General features: G+C 43.1%; 1 protein-coding gene across 3 annotated transcripts in view; it reads left to right on the top strand.

Annotated features, from left to right (window-relative positions):
* Positions 1-26,052, top strand: part of LOC123746350 (integrin alpha-5) — a 161,650-nt gene that overhangs the window by 27,249 nt on the left and 108,349 nt on the right. For all 3 annotated transcript variants that reach the window (XM_045727813.2, XM_069314766.1, XM_045727810.2), the window contains exons 4-7: positions 5,494-5,591; positions 11,972-12,095; positions 12,368-12,408; positions 17,493-17,544. In XM_045727813.2, coding sequence (XP_045583769.1) covers positions 5,494-5,591; positions 11,972-12,095; positions 12,368-12,408; positions 17,493-17,544 — 315 coding nt within the window. The remainder of the gene's footprint in view (positions 1-5,493; positions 5,592-11,971; positions 12,096-12,367; positions 12,409-17,492; positions 17,545-26,052) is intronic.

The raw sequence follows: 26,052 nt of genomic DNA, 5'->3' as shown, positions 1-26,052 counted from the left end.
TCCTGTTATTTTTATAGTTTCTCCACGCCCTTGTACTTCATTGCTTAGGTAGACTCATCTCTGATTAAACTATGGGTTTCTCATCTGCATTTCGCTGTTTTCCTTTGGGACCGGGACAAACTTGTCTGCTGCCTCCTTACACTTCTGCGTGATGTAGTCCATCATGTCTTGGGGCCGTCTTTCCCCTGAGCTCTGTTTCCCATGTTATATCTGTTAGGAATTTTCTTATCCCCTCATAGTTTCCCTTTCGGAATGCCAGCCTTTTGTTTTCAGTTCTCCTTCTCAAGTATTTTAACCTTTCTTCAACCAGATACTCAAACGTCAGTACACTGTGGTCGCTCATTACTACCGGGGTTTCAAAACTGATTTCTCTTATGTCGGAGTCGTTCAGAGTGAAGTCTAGGTCAACTCTCGCTGGTTCATCGTTTCTTCTCATCCTTGTGGGTTCTCAGACATGCTGGCTTAAGAAGTTTCTTGTCGCCACCTCCAATAGTTTGACTTTCCATGTCTCCTTACCTCCATGTGATTCCTTGTTCTCCCAGTCTGTCCTTCTGTGATTGAAGTCCCTCATGATGAGCAGATTGGATCTGTTTCTACAGGCAGCAGAGGCTATCCCTCTCAATTATAGTGTTAACTGTCATGTTGTTGTTGTCATACTCCTGCCTGGGTCTTCTGTCATTTTGTGGAGGGTTATATATCACTGCTACTGCTATTCTTGGTCCTCCCATTGACATGGTGCCTGTTATGTAGTCTCTGAATCCCTCGTAGCCCGGGATAGCCATCTCCTTGAAACTCCATTCCTTTCTAATTAGTAGGGCCACTCTACCTCCTCCTCTTCCTTACCTCTTTTTCCTTATTACAGTGTAGTCCTGGGGAAACACAGCATTCATTATGATTCCTGAGAGTTTTGTTTCTGTGAGTACTGATTACATCTGTGTTCACTTCTTGTGCTCTTTCTCTTAGTTCACTTGCCTTTCTTGTAATTTCATCTATGTTTGAGAACATTACCCTGAAATTGATTCTCCTCTGTCCTTCCTCAGTTTCTGTTGATTCCCCTGAAGCAGGGAAACAGGGAGGGTCCGGGGTGGGAGGGCCTAGGATGGGGGACCTGGGGAATCTGATGTGTGGGGGGGGCTGTGAGGGTCTGGTACAGGGAGGGTGGTGGAGGAGGGAGGGCTTGGGGGGGGGGAGACGAGAGTACTTGGGGGGAGGGTGAGAGGGGGAGGCTTAGGGGGGTGAGAGAGGGGAGGCTTGGGGGGGTGAGAGGAGGAGGTTTGGGGGATTGTGGGAGGAGGGAGGGGTGGGGGAGATGGGGGAGAAGGGAGGGCTTAGAGGGGTGGGGGAGAAGGGAGGGCTTAGAGGGGTGGGGGAGAAGGGAGGGCTTAGAGGGTGGGGGAGAATGGAGGGCTTAGAAGATGGGGGAGAAGGGAGGGCTTGGGGGGGAGAAGGTAGGGCACGAGGGAAAAGGGAGGGCTTTGAGGGGAGGAAACAGAGGTGCTGAGGAGGGGGGAAGAGTGGGGGTAGGGTGCCCTAGGTGGGCACCTAGTGGGGGTCTGGTAGGGATTGGGGCAGGTAGGGGCATCTATTGGGTGGAAGGTGGGGGTGGTGCTTCTCCCACTGTGGCTGTTGAACTGCTTGTGGAGGGTTCCTCCATCCCCTCTGGCATTGTAGGGTTCAAGGTTGTGGCTCCCTGATTCCTTTCTCTCTCCCTCCGCTCCCTCCTCACGGCTGCTGCCCTCATTCTCTCGTCCCTTGTCATATCCCTCTGAAGGAATACTTTTTTGAACTTTGGTACATTTGCTAGTCCGCTCGTATTTGCTAACAGGTCCTCTTTTATATTCTCGCTCGTGAATACTACCTTTATCAATTGGTCTATGTCCTTGTTATACTGTCTGAGCCTTTAAGGATCTCATTAACTTTGCTTTTGTCCTTGTCTCTCCACTCTACTGGACCAGTTCCTGTTTGCTCCTTAATGCCTACTATTACTACCCCTCTTTTTTGCTCTATCAGTCGGCTAGTACATCTAGCTGCTTCCTGAGAAGAAGCCATTTCTATGGCAACTTCCCTTATTGCAGACCTAGCTTCAGGGCTCTTTTAAAATTAGTCTGCAAATGAGGGTTGTATTGTAGAAGTCCCCTCTACAGGAACATTACCATTTCCCTGAGGGATGGTTTGTGTCTGGTATTGGGGGAGGATTCTCTTTCAGGTTTCTTATTTCCTCCTTTGCTGCCTTCAACTCATCCTGCGGGTTGGATACTGTCTCCCTCATTACCCTCAATCCTTCACTGAATTCTCTCCACATTTGTTTGATACTTTCCCTAATCCAGGCATCCTGTCCCTCTCCTTCCTCTGGGTTTGATTCTGCCATGTTTGTCCTCCTGCGTTTATCCCCCCCCCCCCACCCGAGTTTGTCTCTCTGACATGTTTTTTCCCAAGAGAGAGAGAGAGAGAGAGAGAGAGAGAGAGAGAGAGAGAGAGAGAGAGAGAGAGAGAGAGAGAGAGAGAGAGAGAGAGAGAGAGACAGAGAGAGAGAGAAGGGAGGGAGAGAGAGAGAGAGAGAAGGGAGAGAAAGAGAGAGAAGGGAGAGAGAGAGAGAGAGAGAGAGAAGGGAGAGAGAGAGAGAGAGAGAGAGAGAGAGAGAGAAGGGAGGGAGAGAGAGAGAGAGAGAAGGGAGAGAAAGAGAGAGAAGGGAGAGAGAGAGAGAGAGAGAGAGAGAGAGAGAGAGAGGAGAGAGAGAGAGAGAGAGAGAGAGAATCAGGGTTAAGGAAACTCTGCCCATCTGTCTTCGCTCGGTGCGGGGATCGAACCCCGGTCCCTAGGTCCACAAGCCCAGAGCGCTGTCCACTCGGCCACCCAGCCCCCGTGTGTGTGTGTACTCACCTAATTGTGCTTGCAGGGGTTGAGCTCTGGCTCTTTGGTCCCGCCTCTCAACCGTCAATCAAAAGGTGTACAGGTTCCTGAGCCTTTTGGTCTCTATCATATCTACACTTGAAACTGTGTATGGAGTCAGCCTCCACCACATCACTTCCTAATGCATTCCATTTGTCAACCACTCTGACACTAAAGAAGTTATTTCTAATATCTTCTGTGGCTCATTTGGGCACTCAGTTTCCACCTGTGTCCCCTAGTGCGTGTGCCCCTTGTGTTAAATAGCCTGTCTTTATCTACCCTATCAATTCCCTTGAGAATCATGAATGTGATGATCATGTCCCCCCTAACTCTTCTGTCTTCCAGCGAAGAGAGGTTTAATTCCCGTAGTCTCTCCTCGTAGCTTATACCTCTCAGCACGGGTACTAGTCTGGTGGCAAATCTTTGAACCTTTTCCAGTTTAGTCTTATGCTTGACTAGATATAGACTCCATGCTGGGGCTGAATACTCTAGGATTGGCCTGACATATGTGGTATACAAAGTTCTGAATGATTCCTTACACAAGTTTTGAATGCCGTTCTTATGTTGGCCAACCCGGCATATGCCGCTGATGTTATCCTCAAGATATGGGCTGCAGGGGACAGGTCTGGCGTGATTTCAACCCCCCAAGTCTTTTTCTCTCTCTGATTCTTGAAAAATATCACCTATCTTCATTACATTACATTTGCTTGGGTTAAACTCTAACAACCATTTGTTCGACCATTCCTTCAGCTTGTCTAGGTCTTCTTGAAGCCTCAAGCAGTCCTCGTCTGTCTTAATCCTTCTCCTAATTTTGGCATCGTCAGCAAACATTGAGAGAAATGAATCTATGCCCTCCGGGAGATCATTTACATATATCAGAAACAAGATAGGACCGAGTACAGAGCCCTGTGGGACTCCACTGGTGACTTCACGCCAATCTGAGGTCTCACCCCTCACCATAACTCTCTGCTTCCTATTGTTTAGGTACTCACTTATCCACTGGAGCACCTTACCAGCTACACCTGCCTGTCTCGCCAGCTTGTGTACCAACCTCTTATGCGGTACTGTGTCAAAGGCTTTCCGACAATCCAAGAAAATGCAGTCCGCCCAGCCTTCTCTTTCTTGCTTAATCTTTGTCACCTGGTCGTAGAATTCTTTTAAGCCAATCAGGCAAGATTTACCCTCCCTGAACCCATGTTGGCGATTTGTCACGCAGTTCCTTCTCTCCAGATGTGTTACTAGGTTTTTTCTCACGATCTTCTCCATCACCATGCATGGTATGCAAGTCAAGGACACTGGCCTGTAGTTCAGTGCCTCTTGCCTGTCGCCCTTTTTGTATATTGGGACCACATTCGCCGTCTTCCATATTTCTGGTAGGTCTCCCGTCTTCAGTGACCTACTGTACACTATGGAGAGTGGCAAGCAAAGTGCCTCTGCACACTCTTTCAGTACCCATGGTGAGATCCCATCTGGATCAACAGCCTTTCTAACATCCAGATCCAGCAGGTGTCTCCTAGCACAGTGACCTCACCTTGTTCTATTGTGAAGACCTCCTGGAACCTCTTGTTAAGTTCTTCACACACCTCTTTGTCATTCTCTGTATACCTGTCCTCACCTGTTCTAAGTTTCATTACCTGTTCTTTCACTGTTGTTTTCCTCCTGATGTGACTATGGAGTAGCTTTGGTTCAGTCGTGGCTTTGTTTGCTATATCATTTTCATAATTTTTCTCTACTTCTCTTCTCACCTTAACATACTCATTCCTGGTTCTCTGGTATCACTCTATGCTTTCTGGTGTTCTGTTATTCCGAAGTTCCTCCACGCCCTTTTGTTCAGTCCCTTTGCTTCCATACATGCCTTATTATATCATGGATTCTTCTTTTGCTTCTCGGATTTTTCCCTTTGGGCCGGGATGAACCTGTTTACTGCTTCCTGACACTTTTGGGTAACATAGTCCATCATATCTTGTACAGACGTAGCTCTGAGGTTTGTATCCCTAGGTATTTCCCTTAGGAAACGTCTCATTTCCTCATAGTTCCCCTTTCGGTATGCCAGCCTTTTGTTTCCTAGTTATTTTTGGGGGGATATAATTCCTAGCTCTAGCAGGTACTCAAAGTTCAATGCACTGTGGTCACTCATTCCCAAGGGTGCTTCCATCTTAACTTCCCTTATATCCCACTCATTTAGGATAAATATCAGATTGAGCATGGCTGGTTCGTCTTCTCCTCTCATTCTTGTTGGTTCCTTGATGTGCTGGCTTAGAAAGTGTCTTGTTGCCACGTCCAGCAGCTTAGCTCTCCATGTTTCAGGTCCTCCATGCGGATCTCCGTTCTCCCAGTCTATCTTCCTGTGGTTGAAGTCTCTCATGATTAGTAGTCTAGATCCATTCCTGCTGGCAACAGAAGCTGCTCTCTCTATTATGTTAATGGTGGCCATGTTGTTTCTATCATATTCCTGTCTGGGTTTTCTGTCATTTGGTGGTGGATTATATATGACTACGACTATAATTTTTTGTCCTCCAGTTGTTCATCTATCACTAACTACCAGCCTGCCAAAGCTAACAACACCACGACAAACCATCTATAATCCTTACCACACCCTTCCAGACGTCAAGAGAGACCTCACACGTCACGGGAATGGTAGCTACAGCATGGGCTTCGGCTCCACAGTGCTTGCTGGGTCCTCCACAGCCTCGCCACTCCTGGTAGGTGTAATTATTCAATCTCAATTCTCTCCATACATGCGTTAAGATCTGTTGATTCGTGATTTTAATAACTGTGGAAGTACTTTTTAAGAAATATTACGCTATGTGGTAAAGTGTAATATATTTGTTTTGAGTAATTTACGGTTTCTGAGTCTCCCAAATATGACTAATGTGTTTACGAGAATGTCGGTGTTTACAAAACAATAACACATGTTTGCAATATTGTACTGATTGTCAGCTACAAAATATTTAGTGTGCAGGCGGGTCATGTATATTAACTGTATACCAAACATATGATATATCTTAGTATATATGCAGATAGGTGTTCGAAAACATGTATGTGTATATATGGGAAGATATTTGACGTCAAGAGCAGGTCCCTCCCTTATTTCTCCTCTCTAATTATTAATCCATTTGCTGATTCACGCCCAAAACTACCAAAATATAGCACTAATTATCCAAATAATTGTATACATAATAATTTAGCACAGGGGCGGAGAGGGAGAGAGTCAGTTTAGTGCACGTGAAGAACTGGTCAGATTTGGCATCAAGGGTCTCCAAATACGAGGCTCCGAGGACCTTTATACATCGTTCAAACAGTAATTTTAGCAAAGGGATCATGGGAAAATAATGATGTCATTGTGAAATTCGTTTAGTAGCAAAGAATGTGAGGCGGGAGATACCTCTACACCGGAAGCCAATTAAGACACAAGCAAAGCCGTCACGTCTGAATTCTGAATTTACCTGAAGGCTGCTAGTGGCCTCGATGAGGACAAGGAAGCCGGGGGGTTGTCAAAGGTCCCCCCATTTGCCCTGACGATCTTTTCCAGCTGTATTTTAAAACCCAGCAGAGTTTTGTCGTTTACGGCATCGGCGGGTAGGCGGTTCCACGGGTTTACAACTCGATGGGTGAAAAAGCATCTCCTGTTTTATGTCCTACATTGTGGCTTGTTGAGCTTGAACCCGTTCCTCCTTGTTTGTGTTATATCTGACCTTCTGAAGAAATTGTCCTGATCGATATCCTCCAAACTGTTCAGTATTTTAAAGGTTTCGATGAGATCCGCCCTGTCATGCCTGGTCAGCAGTGTTGGTAGCCCTGTGGCCCTCAACCGTTCCTGATACGGGAGATGACTAAGCTCTGGGCTGATTTTTGTTGCCCGGTGTTGCACCTTCTCCAGAGCAGCTATGTCTTTCTGAAGATAAGGTCTCCATGCCTGCATGCAATAATCCAGGTGGGGCGCACCAGAGACTTATACAACTGAACGACTACTTTCTTTTCCTTGAATTATTTAAAGGCACACTTGATTATTCCCAAGATTTGGTTAACTTTTTTTTTACTTTTTTTTTTGTTAACTTTTTCACTTGTTGTACAACTTTTAGTGAATGATGAATTCCGACTCCAAGGTCCTTTTCTTCATCTATCTGTTGCAAGGTAGTGCTGTCAATTTGGTAGTTGTGACGTGGATTGTTGTGCCCCACATGTAAGGTCTTGCATTTACCGACATTAAAATGCATTTGACATTCATCTGACCATTTGTGGAGTTCATGCAGATCTCTTTGTAAGGTCTCAATATCACTTTCACTTCCCACTTTACCATAGATCTTAATGCCATCTGCAAATTTGATGATGTGATTTGTAATGTTCTCATCTATGTCATTGATGTATATGTGACAAAAAGGATTGGCCCCAAAATGAACCCCTGTGGCACTCCACTTAGCACATTTCCCCAGTCAGATTCATTCCCATTTAGCACGACCCTTTGTTTTCTATGTTTTAACCATTGTTTTATCCATTCCGGTATTCTCCCATTTATTCCATGTGCCTGTAATTTCCTTGCCAGTCTCTCATATTGAATCTTGTGAAAAGCTTTAGCAAAGTCCATGTGAGCTACATCTACCGGAAGTCCTTTGTCTGAATAGATTGTTACGGTGTCCAGGTTTGTAAGGCAGGATCTATTTTTAATAAACTCATGTTGCATTGATTTTACAAGATTGATATCTGTGAGATGTTGTATGATTTCCTCCCTGAGGATTCTCTCCATGAGCTTGCCGATGTGTGATGTCAAGCTGATCAGGCGGTAGTTTTCTGCCGAGCTCTTTCTGCCTTTTTTGAAAATAGGGGGTAACATTAGCATATTTCCAATCCAAGTGAAACTATCCCTTGGTCCAGGGATTTTCTGAATAGGAGTTTCAGTGGTATTCATAGTGCATCTATCAGTTCCTTTATGAATTTGGATTGAAATCCATCCACACTTGGGGTTTTTGAGTCTTTTTAGAGTCTAGAGTTTGTTTCTATTCTTACACGGATATATACACCGAAAAATATTCCCCGCTACTCGATGCGTATACATTGAGTATACATTAGTCTTGGACTATAATGAGGACTAATGTACATATTGTTGTGGGTTGATCAATAAGCTAATGTGATTTATGTGAATGACGGAGAATGTGTGTTTGTTTGTCCAAGGATGGAGGGAAGATGCTTTGGGCTAGACTCACTCAACTTTTCTGGATGACACATAGGTGGTGAGGGCTATCAAAGGCTGGTTGGAGTAGGACCCATTGCCTCCCTCTAAGAACAACATCGTGGCTGAAGAGTTGATATTCAACCCACAGTTGAAAGTGAAGAGACAACGACGTTTCGGTCCGTTCTGGACCATTATCGAATTATACGAATTGATAAATGTTCAGGACAGACCGAAACTTCGTCGTTTATTCATTTTTTGTTGTGGCTTGGATATCAGGATTCTGTTAAAGACAGTGCAACCTGTTCTCTTGAATAGCACATCATATTTTGACTTATAAATCAATTAAACTGACAATGTCAAGCAAAGTTAACATTGTCGCGTTCTATCTGTGGGTCCTCAGTTAGGATAAGTTCAGGGAATTTAGTACATCAGTGTAGTGACGGTGGGAACGATCGAGAGGGCAGGCTACAGAGGGACTCTTATGAAATCCGAAAATGTGGTTTTGCTTTCCATATAGTTTTTCAAACATTTTCAACTTCATAATATCTCTTCACTCCTACAACGAGCCCGTCCTCACAGCAAATCTATTACCATGATAAACCACACCCCTCATTCAAACCGCCTGGATAGTTATCTAGATATTTGTGATGATCTGAAAGCATATTACAGATCCAGTAATAGTCTACATGTAGACTGGCAGATGAACCCTTGTCATAAAGAGAGATTATTCTCGTTATAACTTTTTGTATTATAAATTGTTGGTTTAAAATATAAAAAATATATATTGAAAATGTTTTCTTTGAAGAATTTGGTTTTCTGTAAATGGAATTCTCGTGCATACTGAAATAGTTTTCGAATTCCATATTTCACATTATCATTAGTAATACATGGTATTAACGTAACCAAACACAATGAAGCTTAAAGTAACCTAACCTTAACTTAAAGTAACCTTAACCTAACCTGGAATGAGCAGCTGCTCGATTGCTGTGCTGCTTTACGTTTGGTAGGAGCGAGGCAGAGTTTGGTATAGCTAATCCAGAGGAAGCCGCTGAACCTCGTGGTCCTGGGAAGAGAGTGGTCAACTGTGGGCTTCACCGGCAGATATGGGACACCTAGGAGAGTCTACAACTGTTGACGTGGAGTGTGTAACATCGGAATTGGTGTTCGGGTGTAGTGAAGCTGTCAAGTAACATGATCGAGTGTAGTGAAGCTGGCTAGTAACATGATCAAGTGTAGTGAAGCCGTGTAGTAACTTGATCAGGTGTGGTGAAGCTGTAAAGTAACATGATCAAGTGTGGTGAGGCCGTAAAGTAACATGATCGAGTGTAGTGAAGTTATAAAGTAACATTATTGAGTGTAGTGAGGCGGTAAAGTAACATGATCGAGTGTAGTGAGGCGGTAAAGTAACATGATCGAGTTTAGTGAGGCCTAAAGTAACATGATCGAGTGTAGTGAGGCCTAAAGTAACATGATCGAGTGTAGTGAGGCCTAAAGTAACATGATCGAGTGTAGTGAGGCCGTAAAGTAACATGATCGAGTGTAATGATGCTGTGAAGTAACATGATCAAGTGTAACGAGGCCGTAAAGTAACATGATCGAGTGTAATGATGCTGTGAAGTAACATGATCAAGTGTAACGAGGCCGTAAAGTAACATGATCGAGTGTAATGATACTGTAAAGTAACATGATCAAGTGTAATGAGATCTTGAAGTGACAATAAGAACCCTCGTACAGCTTCTCTTATCATTAAAAACACCATATCCACCTCTGACAAACAGAAGTGTACCATTGGAGTATATGAATATAAATGTAATTCTGTAGACTCTACGCTCGGCAGTGTATGTTATATTGGATACGGTACTAACACTCCGAGTACTCCGAGTAGGCATCTCGCACTCCACTTGTTGGAGGGAGAAATAAAGCAACAACGCATCCAACCCGTCCTCTTAAAAATAACGTCGCTTTTCGCTCGTATGCGCGCTATGGCCAAATTTGGACGTAATTTGAAATGAAATCGGCTCATAAAAGTGACGTACTGTTCCGTTTTCTGTTTGAGTCGTCCGGCATACTCAGAAAGGTTAGGAGAAGAAACTTTCAATTAACGTTTTTATAACTTTTTGAAACTTTATGAGAATTTCCTGCCCACCTAACCTACCAGAGGACCATTAACTTACTGTTGTTGAAAAAAAATCCCGAATTTATTTTTATTTTGTTTTTATTTTCAAATTACGTCCACTTTAGGCCATACTGGTAAACGGCCAAAAGCGACGTTATTTTTAAGAGGACAGATTCGGATGATCCCTGAATCGTCAGGACATCATAAAGACCACCACAATGATCACACTCACCAGTGATAGAAGGAGACTGCGGACACTGGAGGCCAATGTTATCACGAGCTTGTCCCATTAATTAATGCTCAAATGAATTTAACATCGAACGTCCAGCTGTTTAACGGCCCACCAGTAACACAGACGGAGACACTCATTAGATACGTATCACCTAATCCTATAGTTCGTCTCTTTCTACACTGAATGACTACTGAGATACCATGTACGTTAGTGTGATTTCCTTCCGGGATGACAACTCATTAACGGTGGGGGGGGGGGAGGGGGGAGAGGGGGGGGGGGAGGGGGGAGAGGGGGGGGGGAGGGGGAGAGGGGGGGGGAGGGGGGAGAGGGGGGGGGGAAGAGAAATAGCCTAAGCTACTCTATCCCTTTGAGATGTATTTTCTTGTCTCAATAAACATACTTCAACTTGAACTCATTAACAAAAGGTATGATGGCGTGGTGTGAAACCGACACACACATATAATTATACTACTAATAATAATGCAGTGTGTCTGGGGACAGGCAGCCAGAGTGTATTCATATACGTTAGGCTCCCCAAGGTCAAATTACTGACCCCGCCCAGGATGCAACCCCTCAACAAGCTGACTGACTCCTGAGTACCTACTAACTGCTAGGTGAACAAAGGCATTAGGTGATAGGAAATGTCCCAACAATTTCTGTCCCGCCCAGGATTCGAACCCGGAATTCTCCATTGTGGGTCGAGAACGAACCCGACAGTACTACCGAGACCCTAAACATATGTATGTTCTTGCATGTAATTTCAGTGTACTTGTGTTGTGTGTACCATGTCTATATTCCTGACGCCACGTTGCTGACGAAACGTTGAACTAAAACAGGAAAACTAAATGATGTAGTGTTTCTTCACCCTCTAGACTGTAAGTCTAGATTCCAGAGGGTGAAAAAGCGCTATATATATACATATACATATATATATATACATATATATATACATATATATATATATATATATATATATATATATATATATATATATATATATATATATATATATATATATATATATATACATATACATACATATATATATACATACATACATACATACATACATACATACATACATACATACATACATACATACATACATACATACATACATACATACATACATATGTATGTATTTATATATATGAATGGGGAAGGGGAGGGAATTATCAGGGGAAAGCGCCAAGCCATTACGACTATGTAGCTCTTGGATTGGGTCAGGATAAGGATTTGGGGTGGGACGGGCGGGGAAGGAATGGCGCCCAACCTCTTGGACGGTCGGGGATTGAACGTCGACCTGCATGAAGCGAGACCGTCGCTCTACCGTCCAGCCCAAGTAGATCACTTATAGTGACCTTCTACCATTCTAGAATCTAGATGGTAAAATGTATCTACATGGAATAAAAATAATCATACAAAAATGCAAATGAATTTATTGTGTTGAGTTCAATTCCACTTACACACACATATACACATATATGTATATATAAATAACATCCAGACGATGTATGTATATACAGACGTATCAAATCAGGTACTTTATGCCCGTGGTTTACAGATGTGCGCACCGCGGGCGTCCTACTTTTTCAGGAGAGGGACCCATCACTCCGTCATCCCCGAGGGCCAGTGTCTGCTCCTGCCTGCGGGCGCCCACTCGCCCTTGAGGCTGCGACCCAACACAAGTGAGCCTCGACATGCGTCTTATCCCTCTAGTACTCAGTATTTATATCACTGTTGATGTTTTGTGTTGTTCAATTGAGTGTTATGCGATGGCGTACTCCCTCTGGGTCGCCGTTCTGGAGTCTGGTTTTGATTTAATAGGGGATGTAAATTGGTGATGTATTAGGTGATGTAAATTGATGTAAATTAAAAATTCATGTAAATTGGAGAGGGAGGAAGAGAGTGAGGGAAATCTTTAACTTTCATGTCACTAATACAACAACTATTTTTTCAGCCGATGTCCGATACTGTGGCTTCAGCGCCGCCTTTGGCAAGGTAAACAACGTCTTAACCATTAATATCTTCCATTATTATAACAATTTATGAACGGTAAGTTTTAATTATGCAATTCAGATCTTGGAAGAATACATATTGCAGCAACACAATAGGGCTGGCATGGGGGGTTTGCAATAGACGATTCACGTATCGTAGAGGCCTACCAGTATGCTGTGAATTACTCTGGATATTGGGGCATGGGAAAGCGGTTATCTTAGATATTCTACAAAATTACCATCAGCCGATGAAGTTATCTGTGTAAGTGATTGTGAAGTTGGTGGTGCAAATGTGGTTTAGTGGACACTGGATAGGTAAAGCTGGCTATTATTAGTGAAGTACATTGAAGAGCTTATGAGTAAAATATCTATGGTAGATACAAATAAATTTTTTTATTGTTGCCGCCGGAGGCGGCTAATTTATTGTGCACCCCATACCCATCCTGTGAGCGGTAGTGCAAAAAGCATTACAGAGGGCACAAAAGGTCTTTATCAGACCTTTTTTTTACTGGAAACTATTTTTTGAAAATAAGGAAAATCACTCGGCCTATTAGACAAATCTGGCCTTGCCCAGTAGGCTGAGAAGTGCATTCTGGCTTCTAGGTTCGACATATGTTTATATATATGTATATGTCGTACCTAGTAGCCAGAATGCCCTTCTCAGCTTACTATGCAAGGCCAGATTTGCCTAATAAGCCAAGTTTTCATGAATTATTTGTTTTTCGACTACCTAACCTACCTAACCTAACCTAACCTAGCTTTTTCGGCTACATAACCAAACCTAACCTATAAAGATAGGTTAGGTTAGGTTAGGTAGGGTTGGTTAGGTTTGGTCATATATCTACGTTAATTTTAACTCCAATAAAAAAAAATTGACCTCATATATAATGAAATGGGTAGCTTTATCATTTCACAAGAAAAAATTAGAGAAAATATATTAATTCAGGAAAACTTGGCTTATTAGGCAAATCGGGCCTTGCATAGTAGACTGAGAAGTGCGTTCTGGCTACTAGGTACGACATATATATATATATATATATATATATATATATATATATATATATATATATATATATATATATATATATATATATATATATATATTATTAAATATGACCGAAAAAGTAAGATTAATAAAGAGAACCAAACTTCCCACAACCAAACCATCGCCAGAGAAATCCTAGTAAACAACACAGAAATCATCGATAGATACAGCGATAGCAGGCGGCTTGACGTTTGCGAGGCACTACACATCAAGAAGTCAACACCAGCAATCAACAGCCAATTATTGCACAACTATATTCTACCCACCTCTAGACTCCGCTCCAATATAGAAGCATCAAGAAATATGGACCAATAGGCTTTCTACAAACACTTCTATTCAATACCCATTGTTTCGTGCACTTTCTTGTGTTGATGAAATTAATACCCTATTAATACCACCTCTTGTTCTGTCTTGTGTTGATGAAATTAATACCCTATTAATGCCACCTCTTGTTCTGGCTTGTGTTAATGCCACATCACCCCTTCCACCTCACTCAAATGTAGATATAAAATCGGAGATGCATAAGTTCTATTCAGTTGTGTATTTGTGAACTAAAGTCTTTGAAAATGTAATAAGTTTTACGAAACGCGCTCGTGTCGCGTCAGACTAGAAATAAAAATGAATTTTGTAGAATTGATTTTTGATTTACCTCCAACAGTGAAAAGAAATGTACGAAAGATTGAGAAAATTCGTGTTAGAATTATTAATCTTACTTTTTCGGTCATATTTAATAATATATGTCTACAGGAAAGACTGCTACCAAAATATACTAATATATGTATATATATATATATATATATATATATATATATATATATATATATATATATATATATATATATATATATATATATATATATACATATATATATATATATACCAAAAGAATAGGGGTGGTAGGAGAAGAAAATATCAAAGTGTTCAGTGAGGATCCACAAGGTCTTCTCTGAGTACTCTTTATTTTCTTCTCCGAGGCTATGGGTCCCTCCCTACACTTGCACCAGAGGTGGTACCCCTTCTAGGGTTTTTAAAATATATATATATATATATATATATATATATATATATATATATATATATATATATATATATATATATATATATATATAAATATATATATATATATATATATATATATATATATATATATATATATATATATATATATATATATATATATATATACATATGTCGTACCTAGTAGCCAGAATGCACTTCTCGGCCTACTATGCAAGGCACGATTTGCCTAATAAGCCAAGTTTTCCTGAATTAATATATTTTCTCTATTTTTTTCTTATGAAACGATAAAGCTACCCATTTCATTATGTATGAGGTCATTTTTATTTTATTGGAGTTTAAATTAACGTAGATATATAACCGAACCTAACCAACCCTACCTAACCTAACCTAACCTATCTTTATAGGTTAGGTTAGGTTAGGTAGCCGAAAAAGTTAGGTTAGGTTAGGTAGGTTAGGTAGTCGAAAAACAATTAATTCATGAAAACTTGGCTTATTTGGCAAATTGGGCCTTGCATAGTAGGCTGAGAAGTGCGTTCTGGCTACTAGGTACGACATATATATATATACACACATATATATATATATATATATATATATATACATATATATATATATATATATATATATATATATATATATATATATATATATATATATATATATATATATATATATATATATATATGTCGTACCTAGTAGCCAGAACGCACTTCTAAGCCTACTATGCAAGGCCCGATTTGCCTAATAAGCCAAGTTTTCCTGAATTAATATATATTTTCTCTAATTTTTTTCTTATGAAATGATAAAGCTACCCATTTCATTATGTATGAGGTCAATTTTTTTGTTATTGGAGTTAAAATTAACGTAGATATATGACCGAACCTAACCAACCCTACCTAACCTAACTTAACCTATCTTTATAGGTTAGGTTAGGTTAGGTAGCCGAAAAAGTTAGGTTAGGTTAGGTTAGGTAGGTTAGGTAGTCGAAAAACAATTATTTCATGAAAACTTGGCTTATTAGGCAAATCTGGCCTTGCATAGTAGGCTGAGAAGTGCGTTCTGGCTACTAGGTACGACATGTATATATATATATATATATATATATATATATATATATATATATATATATATATATATATATATATATATATATATATATATATATATATATATATATATATGTCGTACCTAGTAGCCAGAACTCACTTCTCAGCCTACTATGCAAGGCCCGATTTGCCTAATAAGCCAAGTTTTCATGAATTAATGTTTTTTTCGTCTACCTAACCTACCTAACCTAACCTAACCTAGCTTTTTTTGGCTACCTAACCTAACCTTACCTATATATATAGGTTAGGTTAGGTTAGGTAGGGTTGGTTAGGTTCGGTCATATATCTACGTTAATTTTAACTCCAATAAAAAAAATTGACCTCAAACATAGTGAAAAGGGTAGCTTTATCATTTCATAAGAAAAAAATTATAGAAAATCTATTAATTCAGGAAAACTTGGCTTATTAGGCAAATCGGGCCTTGAATAGTAGGCTGACAAGTGAGTTCTGGCTACTAGGTACGACATATATATATATATATATATATATATATATATATATATATATATATATATTGGTAGCAGTCTTTCTTGTAAACATATGTTGTTGTATATGACCGAAAAGGTAAGATTAATAATTCTAACATAAATTTTCTCAATATTTCTTATGTTGTTCTTCACTATCGATGGTAATTGAAATATCAATGCTCCAAAATTCATTTTTATTTATTGTCTGACGCCTGAACGCGTTTCGTAATTTCTTATTACATTTTCAAAGACTTAGTTTACACATACAAATTCATCGTACTTATACTCTTTTTGGGTGAGGTGATATGGGATAAAAGTTTTGTGTGAGGTGATAAACACAAGATAGAACACGAAACAATGGGTATAAATTGGGTATGAAAACATAGGAATGGAAGTAACTGCAGAAGGCCTATTGTCCCATACCACCTCTTGCTGCTTCTCCTCAACACATCAAGCAAATGTTAAATCCTGCGGTTGGTGATGCTGCACAAGATCTTCTTATGGAACTCACAAGGTTCGTCAACATGTGTCTGGCTGGTGATATACCTGAGGTCATCAGGGCTCTCTTTTTTGGTGCCTCCCTCTGTGCTCTCAAAAAGAAGGACGAGGGAATCAGGCCAATCGCTGTTGGCAACACTCTCCGACGCCTGGTTGCCAAGGCTGCTACGAGGGTTGTCAGTCAGCAAGCGGCTGAATTGCTGAAACCAATTCAGCTAGAATTTGGGATCCTCCAAGGCTGTGAAACGGCTGCTCATACAGCACGAACATACATCACCAACATTTCTGACGAAAAGGCCCTGCTCAAATTGGACTTTAGGAATGCCTTCAACATGGTCAGAAGAGATGCAGTACTTTGTGCCGTACATCGCCATTTCCGGCCCCTCTATCCGTAACTCTATTAGCTTTGCCGGCAGACCAGACGGAATCACACTGCGCCCTTGGAAGGGTGGCAGACAGTTGGCATGGGACTATATTTGTATATCCACCCTGGCAACCACATACATCAACCTCTCTGCCGGCCAGGCAGGAGCCGCGGCGACACACAAAGAAAGATACAAGTCAGCCAACTACAGGGAATTAGATCATTCGTTTCAATAGGATCTGAGACCCTAAGTTCATGGAGAGAGAGTGCAAGAAGGTTTCTTAAGGATCTTGGTTACAGCCTCAGCTATGACATAACACTCAGCAATAATCTATTATGAGTACAATAAACAGCTTAGTATTGTTGATATTTCTATTACAGCTTTAATTAGTATCATTAATTATTTGTTACTATTAAATTATTCTTATTATTAACAAGAAGATTATTGAATTAATTCTCTTGTTTCTATTGCTATAAAAGTAATTATCATTATTATTATTTACATTATTGTTTTAAAATTTTTAAATTACTTTGTATTTAACTAGTTTTGTATTTTTTTAATTATTAATTGAATGATTATGTCTTCAGGATGAGAGAGTGGTGTACCTCGGGTGTCCCAGCACTCTTGATCAAAACACAGGTACGTGTACCCGGCTCTTCTTTCCTTCCAACTCTTGCCCTTCATATCAGGACCTGTGAGTAGAGGAAGCTGCCGCTGGGCTGTAGAGTCATGCGGGGCATCTCTTGTTTATACCTAACCTAATTGTTACCCAACCACTTGGGGTGGATGGTAGAGCGACGGTCTCGCTTCATGCAGGTCGGCGTTCAATTCCCGACCGTCCGCAAGCGACTGAGCACCATTCTTTCCCCCCGTCCAATGCCAAATCCTTATCCTGACTCCTTCCCAGTGCTATATATTCGTAATGGCTTGGCGCTTTCCCCTGATAATTAAAAAAATAACCCAACTGTTACATATATGTGTACAAGGTGGGATTCCCGACTGTGCCTGGGGCGACCCCATCTGTCTGTACTCACCTAGTTGTACTCACCTAGTTGTGCTTGCGGGGGTTGAGCTCTGGCTCTTTGGTCCCGCCTCTCAACTGTCAATCAACAGGTGTACAGGTTCCTGAGCCTATTGGGCTTTATCATATCTACACTTGAAACTGTGTATGGAGTCAGCCTCCACCACATCACTGCCTAATGCATTCCATTTGTCAACCACTCTGACACTAAAAAAGTTCTTTCTAATATCTCTGTGGCTCATTTGGGCACTCATTTTCTACCTGTGTCCCCTAGTGCGTGTGCCCCTTGTGTTAAACAGCCTGTCTTTATCAACCCTGTCGATTCCCTTGAGGATCTTGAATGTGGTGATCATGTCCCCCCTAACTCTTTTGTCTTCCATCGAAGTGAGGTTTAATTCCCGTAGTCTCTCCTCGTAGCTCATACCTCTCAGCTCGGGTACTAGTCTGGTGGCAAACCTTTGAACCTTTTCCAATTTAGTCTTATGCTTGACTAGATATGGACTCCATGCTGGAGCCGCATACTCCAGGATTGGTCTGACATATTTGGTATATAATGTTCTGAAAGATTCCTTTCAGAAAGAGGCAGCATACTTGGCCCTCTCCTCTTTCTCATCTTCATTAATGACCTTCCAAATGCCTCTCAACACCTCAAACCAATTTGCTGATGACACAACTTTCATTTTCTCCAGTCCTGATCCTCTTGCTCTAAATGCCACGGTGAATTCTGAACTAAATAAAGTCCATCTTTGGCTAACTGCTAACAAACTCACCCTTAACACTGACAAAACTTTCTATATTTTGTTTGGTAATAAATCTTCAAATGAAATAAAATTAAGAATAAACAATATACAAATCAGTAGTAAAGTTGATGGTAAATTCCTTGGTGTCCTCATCGATAACAAGCTGAATTTCTAGGAACACCTTCTAAATATAGCAAAAAAAGTTTCGAATACTGTTGGCATTCTTTCTAAGATCAGATATTATGTACCCCGCCCTGCCCTGGTGACGCTCTATTAATCTCTCATCTATCCTTATCTCAACTATGGTATTTGTGCTTGGGGTTCTACTACCCAAAATTATTTACGTCCTCTAATTACCCAACACAAAGCTTCTATTAGAACAATTTCAAATTCTGGCCCCAGACAGCACTCGGTACCCTTACTCAAATCTCTGAATATGTTAGATATTAAGTCACTGCACATCCTCTCATGTGTACTCTATATATTTAAAACTCTGAATTGTAACGTCAGTCCTGACCTTAATAGCTTCCTAGAAGGTTGTAACAGAACCCATGGGCACCGCACTAGAAATAAATACCTATTTGATATTCCAAGAGTACTTAATCAAACTAGATATGCTCTACAAATCAAGGGACCCAGAATGTGGAATGACCTTCCCAATCATGTCAAAGGCTGTACCTCCCTCAACCAGTTTAAGATGAAAACTAAGCACTACCTAATTAACTCCATGTAACCTACCTTACCCCTAAATGTCAACCCATGTCTTACTATTTTTTTAAACAATGCTGTTTGTTGACCAACTTGTAAATTGGCTATTTTCTTCCATGTTCCCCCTTTTTTATCTTTTTTCTTTCAACGCAATTTATACTTTAAGCTCAATTACTTTTAAGTTTTGGTCGAAGTGTTTTTCCCCCACCTCACCTTGCCCGAAACGCTATGCATACTATTGGCTTTAGGTATTGTATGTACTTCCTCTATCTATAAATCAATCAGAACGTCTGTAACTGAATCTATGTATGAACTTTCCCTAAATAAAATATTATTATTATTATTATTATTATTATCTGGGAGGGGCTGAGGCGGCGCCAGTCGCCTTACTTCCTTCTTACCTTCTTTCTTTTCTTTCTCTTTCATACCTTCTCCTTTCTTCATTTCATGTGTGTAGGTTAAAGACCCATTATTTTCAGCTACATTGTTATGACCCTCTGTGACTCGTGGTGAGCTGTGTCACAACCGACAGAACATGGTATACTCAAACTCCCTAACTTAACCCAACCACACATGCATGGAAAACGTGAACGTTAGTGAGCCGCTATGATTTATAGTACATCATATTTTGTCCGTTGTGGGTGGGGAGGGGGGGGGGATGGACTCCAAAACGCGATGAATTATTCAAAAGGGCCGTTTGAGCCTAGATGAGGGAAGGGGAAGGGGAAAATATCAGGGGAAAGCGCCAAGCCATTAGACTTCACTTTATGATATAGTTACACATAAAAGACTGATTAAAAGATAGAGGCTCATGGTATTGGGGGTGCTATATTAAGCTGGATTAGCGCTTGGCTGTACCAAAGGAGTTAGTATAAATGGGGTTAAGTCAGAGTGGGAAAATGTTGTAAGTGGAGTGCCTCAAGGCTCTGTCCTGGGACCTCTGTTGTTTATAATATATATAAATGATTTAGATTCAGATTTGAGCAGCAACATTTGCAAATTTACTGATGATTCAAAAATCGGGAGGGAAATAAACACGGAAAATGACTCAATATCACTTCAAGGCGATCTAAATAGGGTTTTGAAATGGTCAAAATATTGACAGATGCAGTTTAATGCTGATAAATGTAAAGTTCTGAGGCTAGGTAATGATGATAGAGTTACAAGATACGAGTTAGGTGGTGTTGAGATTGCGAAGTCGGATTGCGAAAGGGATCTGGGAGTTATGATTAGTAAGAATTTAAAATCAAAATAACAATGCGTAAATGTTCGTAATAAGGCAAATAGGACACTGGGATTTATTAATCGAAGCGTTAGTAACAAGACACCTGGTGTGGTTTTTCAGCTATATCTAGCTCTGGTTAGGCCCCATTTAGATTATGCAGTTCAGTTTTGGTCGCCGTACTTTAGAATGGATATCAATTCACTTGATGAGGGAATACTGACCAGCGTAGGATGACAATGTTCATTCCCCAAATTAGAAATCTGTCATATGAATAAAGATTAACAAAGCTTAAATTGCATTCACAGGAAAGGCGAAGAGTTAGGGGTGACATGATAGAGGTTTACAAGTGGATGAATGGACATTACAAAGGGGATATTAATAGGGTATTGAAAGTATCAACACAAAACAGAACACGAAACAATGGGTATAAACTGGATAAATTTAGATTTCGGAAAGACCTGGGTAAATACTGGTTCGGGAACAGGGTTGTTGATTTGTGGAACCAGTTGCCACGTGGCGTGGTGGAGGTCGGGTTCCTTGATTGTTTCAAGCGTGGGTTGAACATGTATATGCGTGGGATTGGGTAGTTATAAATTGGAGCTGCCTCGTATGGGCCAAAAGGCCTTCTGCAGTTACCTTTATTCTTATGTTCTTATATAGCACTGGAAAGGGGTCAGGATAAGGATTTGGGATGGGTCGGGGGAAGGAATGGTGGCCAACCACTTGAACGGTCGGGGATTGAACGCCGACCTGCATGAAACGAGACCATCGCTCTGCCGTGAACCCCAAGTGGTTAGGCTTAGATGAGGGAGAAGATCTGTCTTCACTGTTACAGCCGATAAAAACCTCTATGCTTTTTTTTATAGGCTGAGTAGGACCGATACATTCAATAGACCATATCAGTTACCCCAATGTGGAAGATTGCTTGCCTGTTCTTTTGTAGTAGTTGTTCTTGTCTGTTCTTACCTGGCTGTTCGTACCTGACTGATCTTACCTGGCTGTTCTTACCTGACTGTTCTTACCTGGCTGTTCTTACCTGCTGTTCTTTCCTGGCTGTTCTTACCTGGCTGTTCTCACCTGGCTTTTCTTACCTGGCTGTTCTTACCTGACTGTTCTTACCTAGATGTTCTTACCTGGCTGTTCGTACCTGGCTGATCTTACCTGGCTGTTCTTACCTGACTGTTCTTACCTGGATGTTCTTACCTGGCTGTTCTTACCTGCTGTTCTTTCCTGGCTGTTCTTACCTGGCTGTTCTCACCTGGCTTTTCTTACCTGGCTGTTCTTACCTGACTGTTCTTACCTAGATGTTCTTACCTGGCTGTTCTTACCTGGATGTTCTTTCCTGGCTGTTCTTACCTGACTGTTCTTACCCGGTTGTTCTTACCTGGCTGTTCTTACCTGGCTGTTCGTACCTGGCTGTTCTTACCCGGCTGTTCTTACCTGACTGTTCTTACCTGACTGTTCTTACCTGGCTGTTCTTACCTGGCTGTCCTTACCTGGCTGTTCTTACCTGACTGTTCTTACCTGGCTGTTCTTACCTGGCCGTTCGTACCTGGCTGTTCTTACCTGGCTGTTCGTACCTGGCTGTTCTTACCTGGCTGTTCGTACCTGGCTGTTCTTACCTGGCTGGTCTTACCTGGCTGTTCGTACCTGGCTATTCTTACCTGGCTGTTCTTACCTGGCTGTTCTTACCTGGCTGTTATTACCTGGCTGTTATTACCTGGCTGTTCTTACCTGGCTGTTCTTACCTGGCTGTTCTTACCTGGCTGTTCTTACCTGGCTGTTATTGCCTGCCTGTTCTTACCTGGCTGGTCTTACCTGGCTGTTCGTACCTGGCTATTCTTACCTGGCTGTTATTACCTGGCTGTTCTTACCTGGCTGTTCTTACCTGGCTGTTCTTACCTGGCTGTTCTTACCTGGCTGTTATTGCCTGCCTGTTCTTACCTGGCTGGTCTTACCTGGCTGGTCTTACCTGGCTTTTCTTACCTGGCTGTTCTTACCTGGCTGTTCTTACCTGGCTGGTCTTACCTGGCTGGTCTTACCTGGCTGGTCTTACCTGGCTGTTCTTACCTGGCTGTTCTTACCTGGCTGTTATTACCTGGCTGTTCTTACCTGGCTGGTCTTACCTGGCTGGTCTTACCTGGCTGTTCTTACCTGGCTGGTCTTACCTGGCTGGTCTTACCTGGCTGGTCTTACCTGGCTGGTCTTACCTGGCTGTTCTTACCTGGCTGGTCTTACCTGGCTGGTCTTACCTGGTTTGACTTAGCGTTTTCACCTTGCTTTTCTTATCAGTTTAGTTTTAGCTGTTGTTTTGCTTTCCAGCAATTCCTACCCGACTGTTCTTAACTGGACAGTTTTATATAGCTATTCTTATCTACTTTGTTTACGCGAGATTAAGCTCCAGCTCCTGTGCCCCTTCTTCCCCCCCTCCCTCTGATGATTGATAACTGTATCATCTTTGCTCCTGATTGTATGGTTCCTGTTTATGAAATATGAACATTCTTAAATTTTGATCAGGATGTTTTCTCTCTCTCCCTATCTCTTCTTTCTCTCTCTCTATCTCTACTCTCCCTCCTTATCTACACTCTCCCTCCCTATCTCTACTCTCCATCCTGTTATTACAGAAGCTTCCCTTACATACCCTGTGTTCTGAAGGACTTGCATGCTTCTCTAAGATGCTGGTGTTAGGGCAGCGTTGGGCAAGATGGGGAGGATGGGGAGGAAGTAGGGAAAAAATCAGGGTGTGGTGGGGGGGGGGGATGCGTAAGTGGGTAAAGCTTGAGCTGTGGGGAAAAAATATGGATCTAAGCTTACTAACAGGAGTTAGAAGTTGGCTACTGCTTCACCTATTTGTGTGTGTTTGGGGGGGGGGGCACGAAAACAAATATGAGAACCCTCCAAACACACACAACGTAACTGTCCCTATTTTCCGCCTGTTACAACTTGTAATATAGTTGTTACAACTTGTTATAGCGTTTTTATGACGCATCAAAACGTTCCTACAAATATTGTCAGGTGTTAAAAACACCTGGTGAGGCAGATGTGAGAGGTGAGGCAGATGTGAGACGTGAGGCAGGTGTGAGAGGTGAGGCAGGTGTGAGAGGTGAGGAAGGTGTGAGAGGTGAGGCTGGAGTGAGAGGTGAGGCTGGTGTGAGAGGTGAGGCTGGAGTGAGAGGTGAGGCAGGTGTGAGAGGTGAGGCTGGAGTAAGAGGTGAGGCTGGAGTGAGAGGTGAGGCAGATGTAAGAGGTGAGGCTGGAGTGAGAGGTGAGGCAGGTGTGAGAGGTGAGGCTGGAGTGAGAAGTGAGGCAGGTATGAGAGGTGAGGCTGGTCTGAGAGGTGTGGCAGGTATGAGAGGTAAGGCAGGTGTGAGAGGTGAGGCAGGTGTGAGAGGTGAGGCAGGTGTGAGAGGTGAGGTAGGTGTCAGAGGTGAGGATGAAGTGAGAGGTGAGGCTGGAGTGAGAGGTGAGGCTGGTGTGAGAAGTGAGGCTGGTGTGAGAGGTGAGGCAGGTATGAGAGGTGAGGCAGGTGTGAGAGGTGAGGCAGCTGACAGAGGTGAGGCTGGTGTGAGAGGTGAGGCTGGAGTGAGAAGTGAGGCTGATGTGAGAGGTGAGGCTGGAGTGAGAAGTGAGGCAGGTATGAGAGGTGAGGCTGGTCTGAGAGGTGTGGCAGGTATGAGAGGTGAGGCAGGTGTGAGAGGTGAGGCAGGTGTGAGAGGTGAGGCAGGTGTGAGAGGTGAGGCAGGTGTCAGAGGTGAGGATGAAGTGAGAGGTGAGGCTGGAGTGAGAGGTGAGGCTGGTTTGAGAGGTGAGGCAGGTGTGAGAGCTGAGGCAGGTGTGAGAGGTGAGGCTGGTGTGAGAGGTGAGGCAGGTTTGAGAGGTGAGGCAGGTGTGAGAGGTGAGGCAGGTGAGAGGTGAGGCAGGTGGCAGAGGTGAGGATGAAGTGAGAGGTGAGGCTCGAGTGAGAGGTGAGGCTGCTGTGAGAGGTGAGGCTGGTGTGATAGGTGAGGCTGGTGTGAGAGGTGAGGCTGGTGTGAGAGGTGAGGCAGGTGTAAGAGGTGAGGCAGGTGTGAGAGGTGAGGCTGGTGTGAGAGGTGAGGCAGGTGTGAGAGGTGAGGCAGGTGTGAGAGGTGAGGCAGGTGTCAGAGGTGAGGATGAAGTGAGAGGTGAGGCAGGTGTCAGAGGTGAAGATGAAGTGAGAGGTGAGGCAGGTGTGAGAGGTGAGGCAGGTGTGAGAGGTGAGGCTGATGTGAGAGGTGAGGCAGGTGCGAGAGGTGAGGATGGTGTGAGAGGTGAGGCTGGTGTGAGAGGTGAGGCTGGAGTGAGAGGTGAGGCTGGTGTGAGAGGTGGGCCTGGTGTGAGAGGTGAGGCAGGTGTGAGAGGTGAGGCTGGTGTGAGATGTGGGGCTGGTGTGAGAGGTGAGGCAGGTGTAAGAGGTGAGGCAGGTGTGAGAGGTGAGGCTGGTGTGAGAGGTGAGGCAGGTGTGAGAGGTGAGGCTGGTGTGAGAGGTGAGGCAGGTGTGAGAGGTGAGGCAGGTGTGAGAGGTGAGGCTGGAGTGAGAGGTGAGGCTGGAATGAGAGGTGAGGCTGGTGTGAGAGGTGAGGCTGGAGTGAGAGGTGAGGCTGGTGTGAGAGGTGAGGCTGGAGTGAGAGGTGAGGCTGGTGTGAGAGGTGAGGCTGGAGTGAGAGGTGAGGCAGGTGTGAGAGGTGAGGCTGGAGTGAGAGGTGAGGCTGGTGTGAGAGGTGAGGCAGGTGTGAGAGGTGAGGCAGGTGTGAGAGTTGAGGCAGGTGTGAGAGGTCAGGCAGGTGTGAGAGGTAAGGCAGGTGTGAGAGGTGAGGTTGGAGTGAGAGGTGAGGCTGCAGTGGGAGGTGAGGCAGGTGTGAGAGGTAAGGCAGGGGTGAGAGGTGAGGCTGGTGTGAGATGTGAGGCTGGTGTGAGAGGTGAGGCAGGTGTGAGAGGTGAGGCTGGTGTGAGAGGTGAGGCAGGTGTGAGAGTTGAGGCAGGTGTGAGAGGTCAGGCAGGTGTGAGAGGTGAGGCAGGTGTGAGAGGTGAGGTTGGAGTGAGAGCTGAGGCTGCAGTGGGAGGTGAGGCAGGTGTGAGAGGTGAGGCAGGGGTGAGAGGTGAGGCTGGTGTGAGATGTGAGGCTGGTGTGAGAGGTGAGGCAGGTGTGAGAGGTGAGGCAGGTGTGAGAGGTGAGGCAGGTGTGAGAGGTGAGGCTGATGTGAGAGGTGAGGCTTGTGTGAGAGGTGAGGCAGGTGTCAGAGGTGAGGATGAAGTGAGAGGTGAGGCAGGTGTGAGAGGTGAGGCAGGTGTGAGAGGTGAGGCAGGTGTGAGAGGTGAGGCTGGAGTAAGAGGTGAGGCTGGTGTGAGAGGTGAGACTGGAGTGAGTGGTGAGGCTGGAGTGAGAGGTGAGGCTGGTGTGAGAGTTGAGGCTGGAGTGAGAGGTGAGGCTGGTG

Source organism: Procambarus clarkii, chromosome 80 (genome assembly GCF_040958095.1).
Source record: "Procambarus clarkii isolate CNS0578487 chromosome 80, FALCON_Pclarkii_2.0, whole genome shotgun sequence".
NCBI classification, from domain to species: domain Eukaryota; kingdom Metazoa; phylum Arthropoda; class Malacostraca; order Decapoda; family Cambaridae; genus Procambarus; species Procambarus clarkii.
The sequence above is the reverse complement of the archived record's forward strand: the minus strand, read 5'-3'. Positions and strand labels throughout refer to the sequence as shown.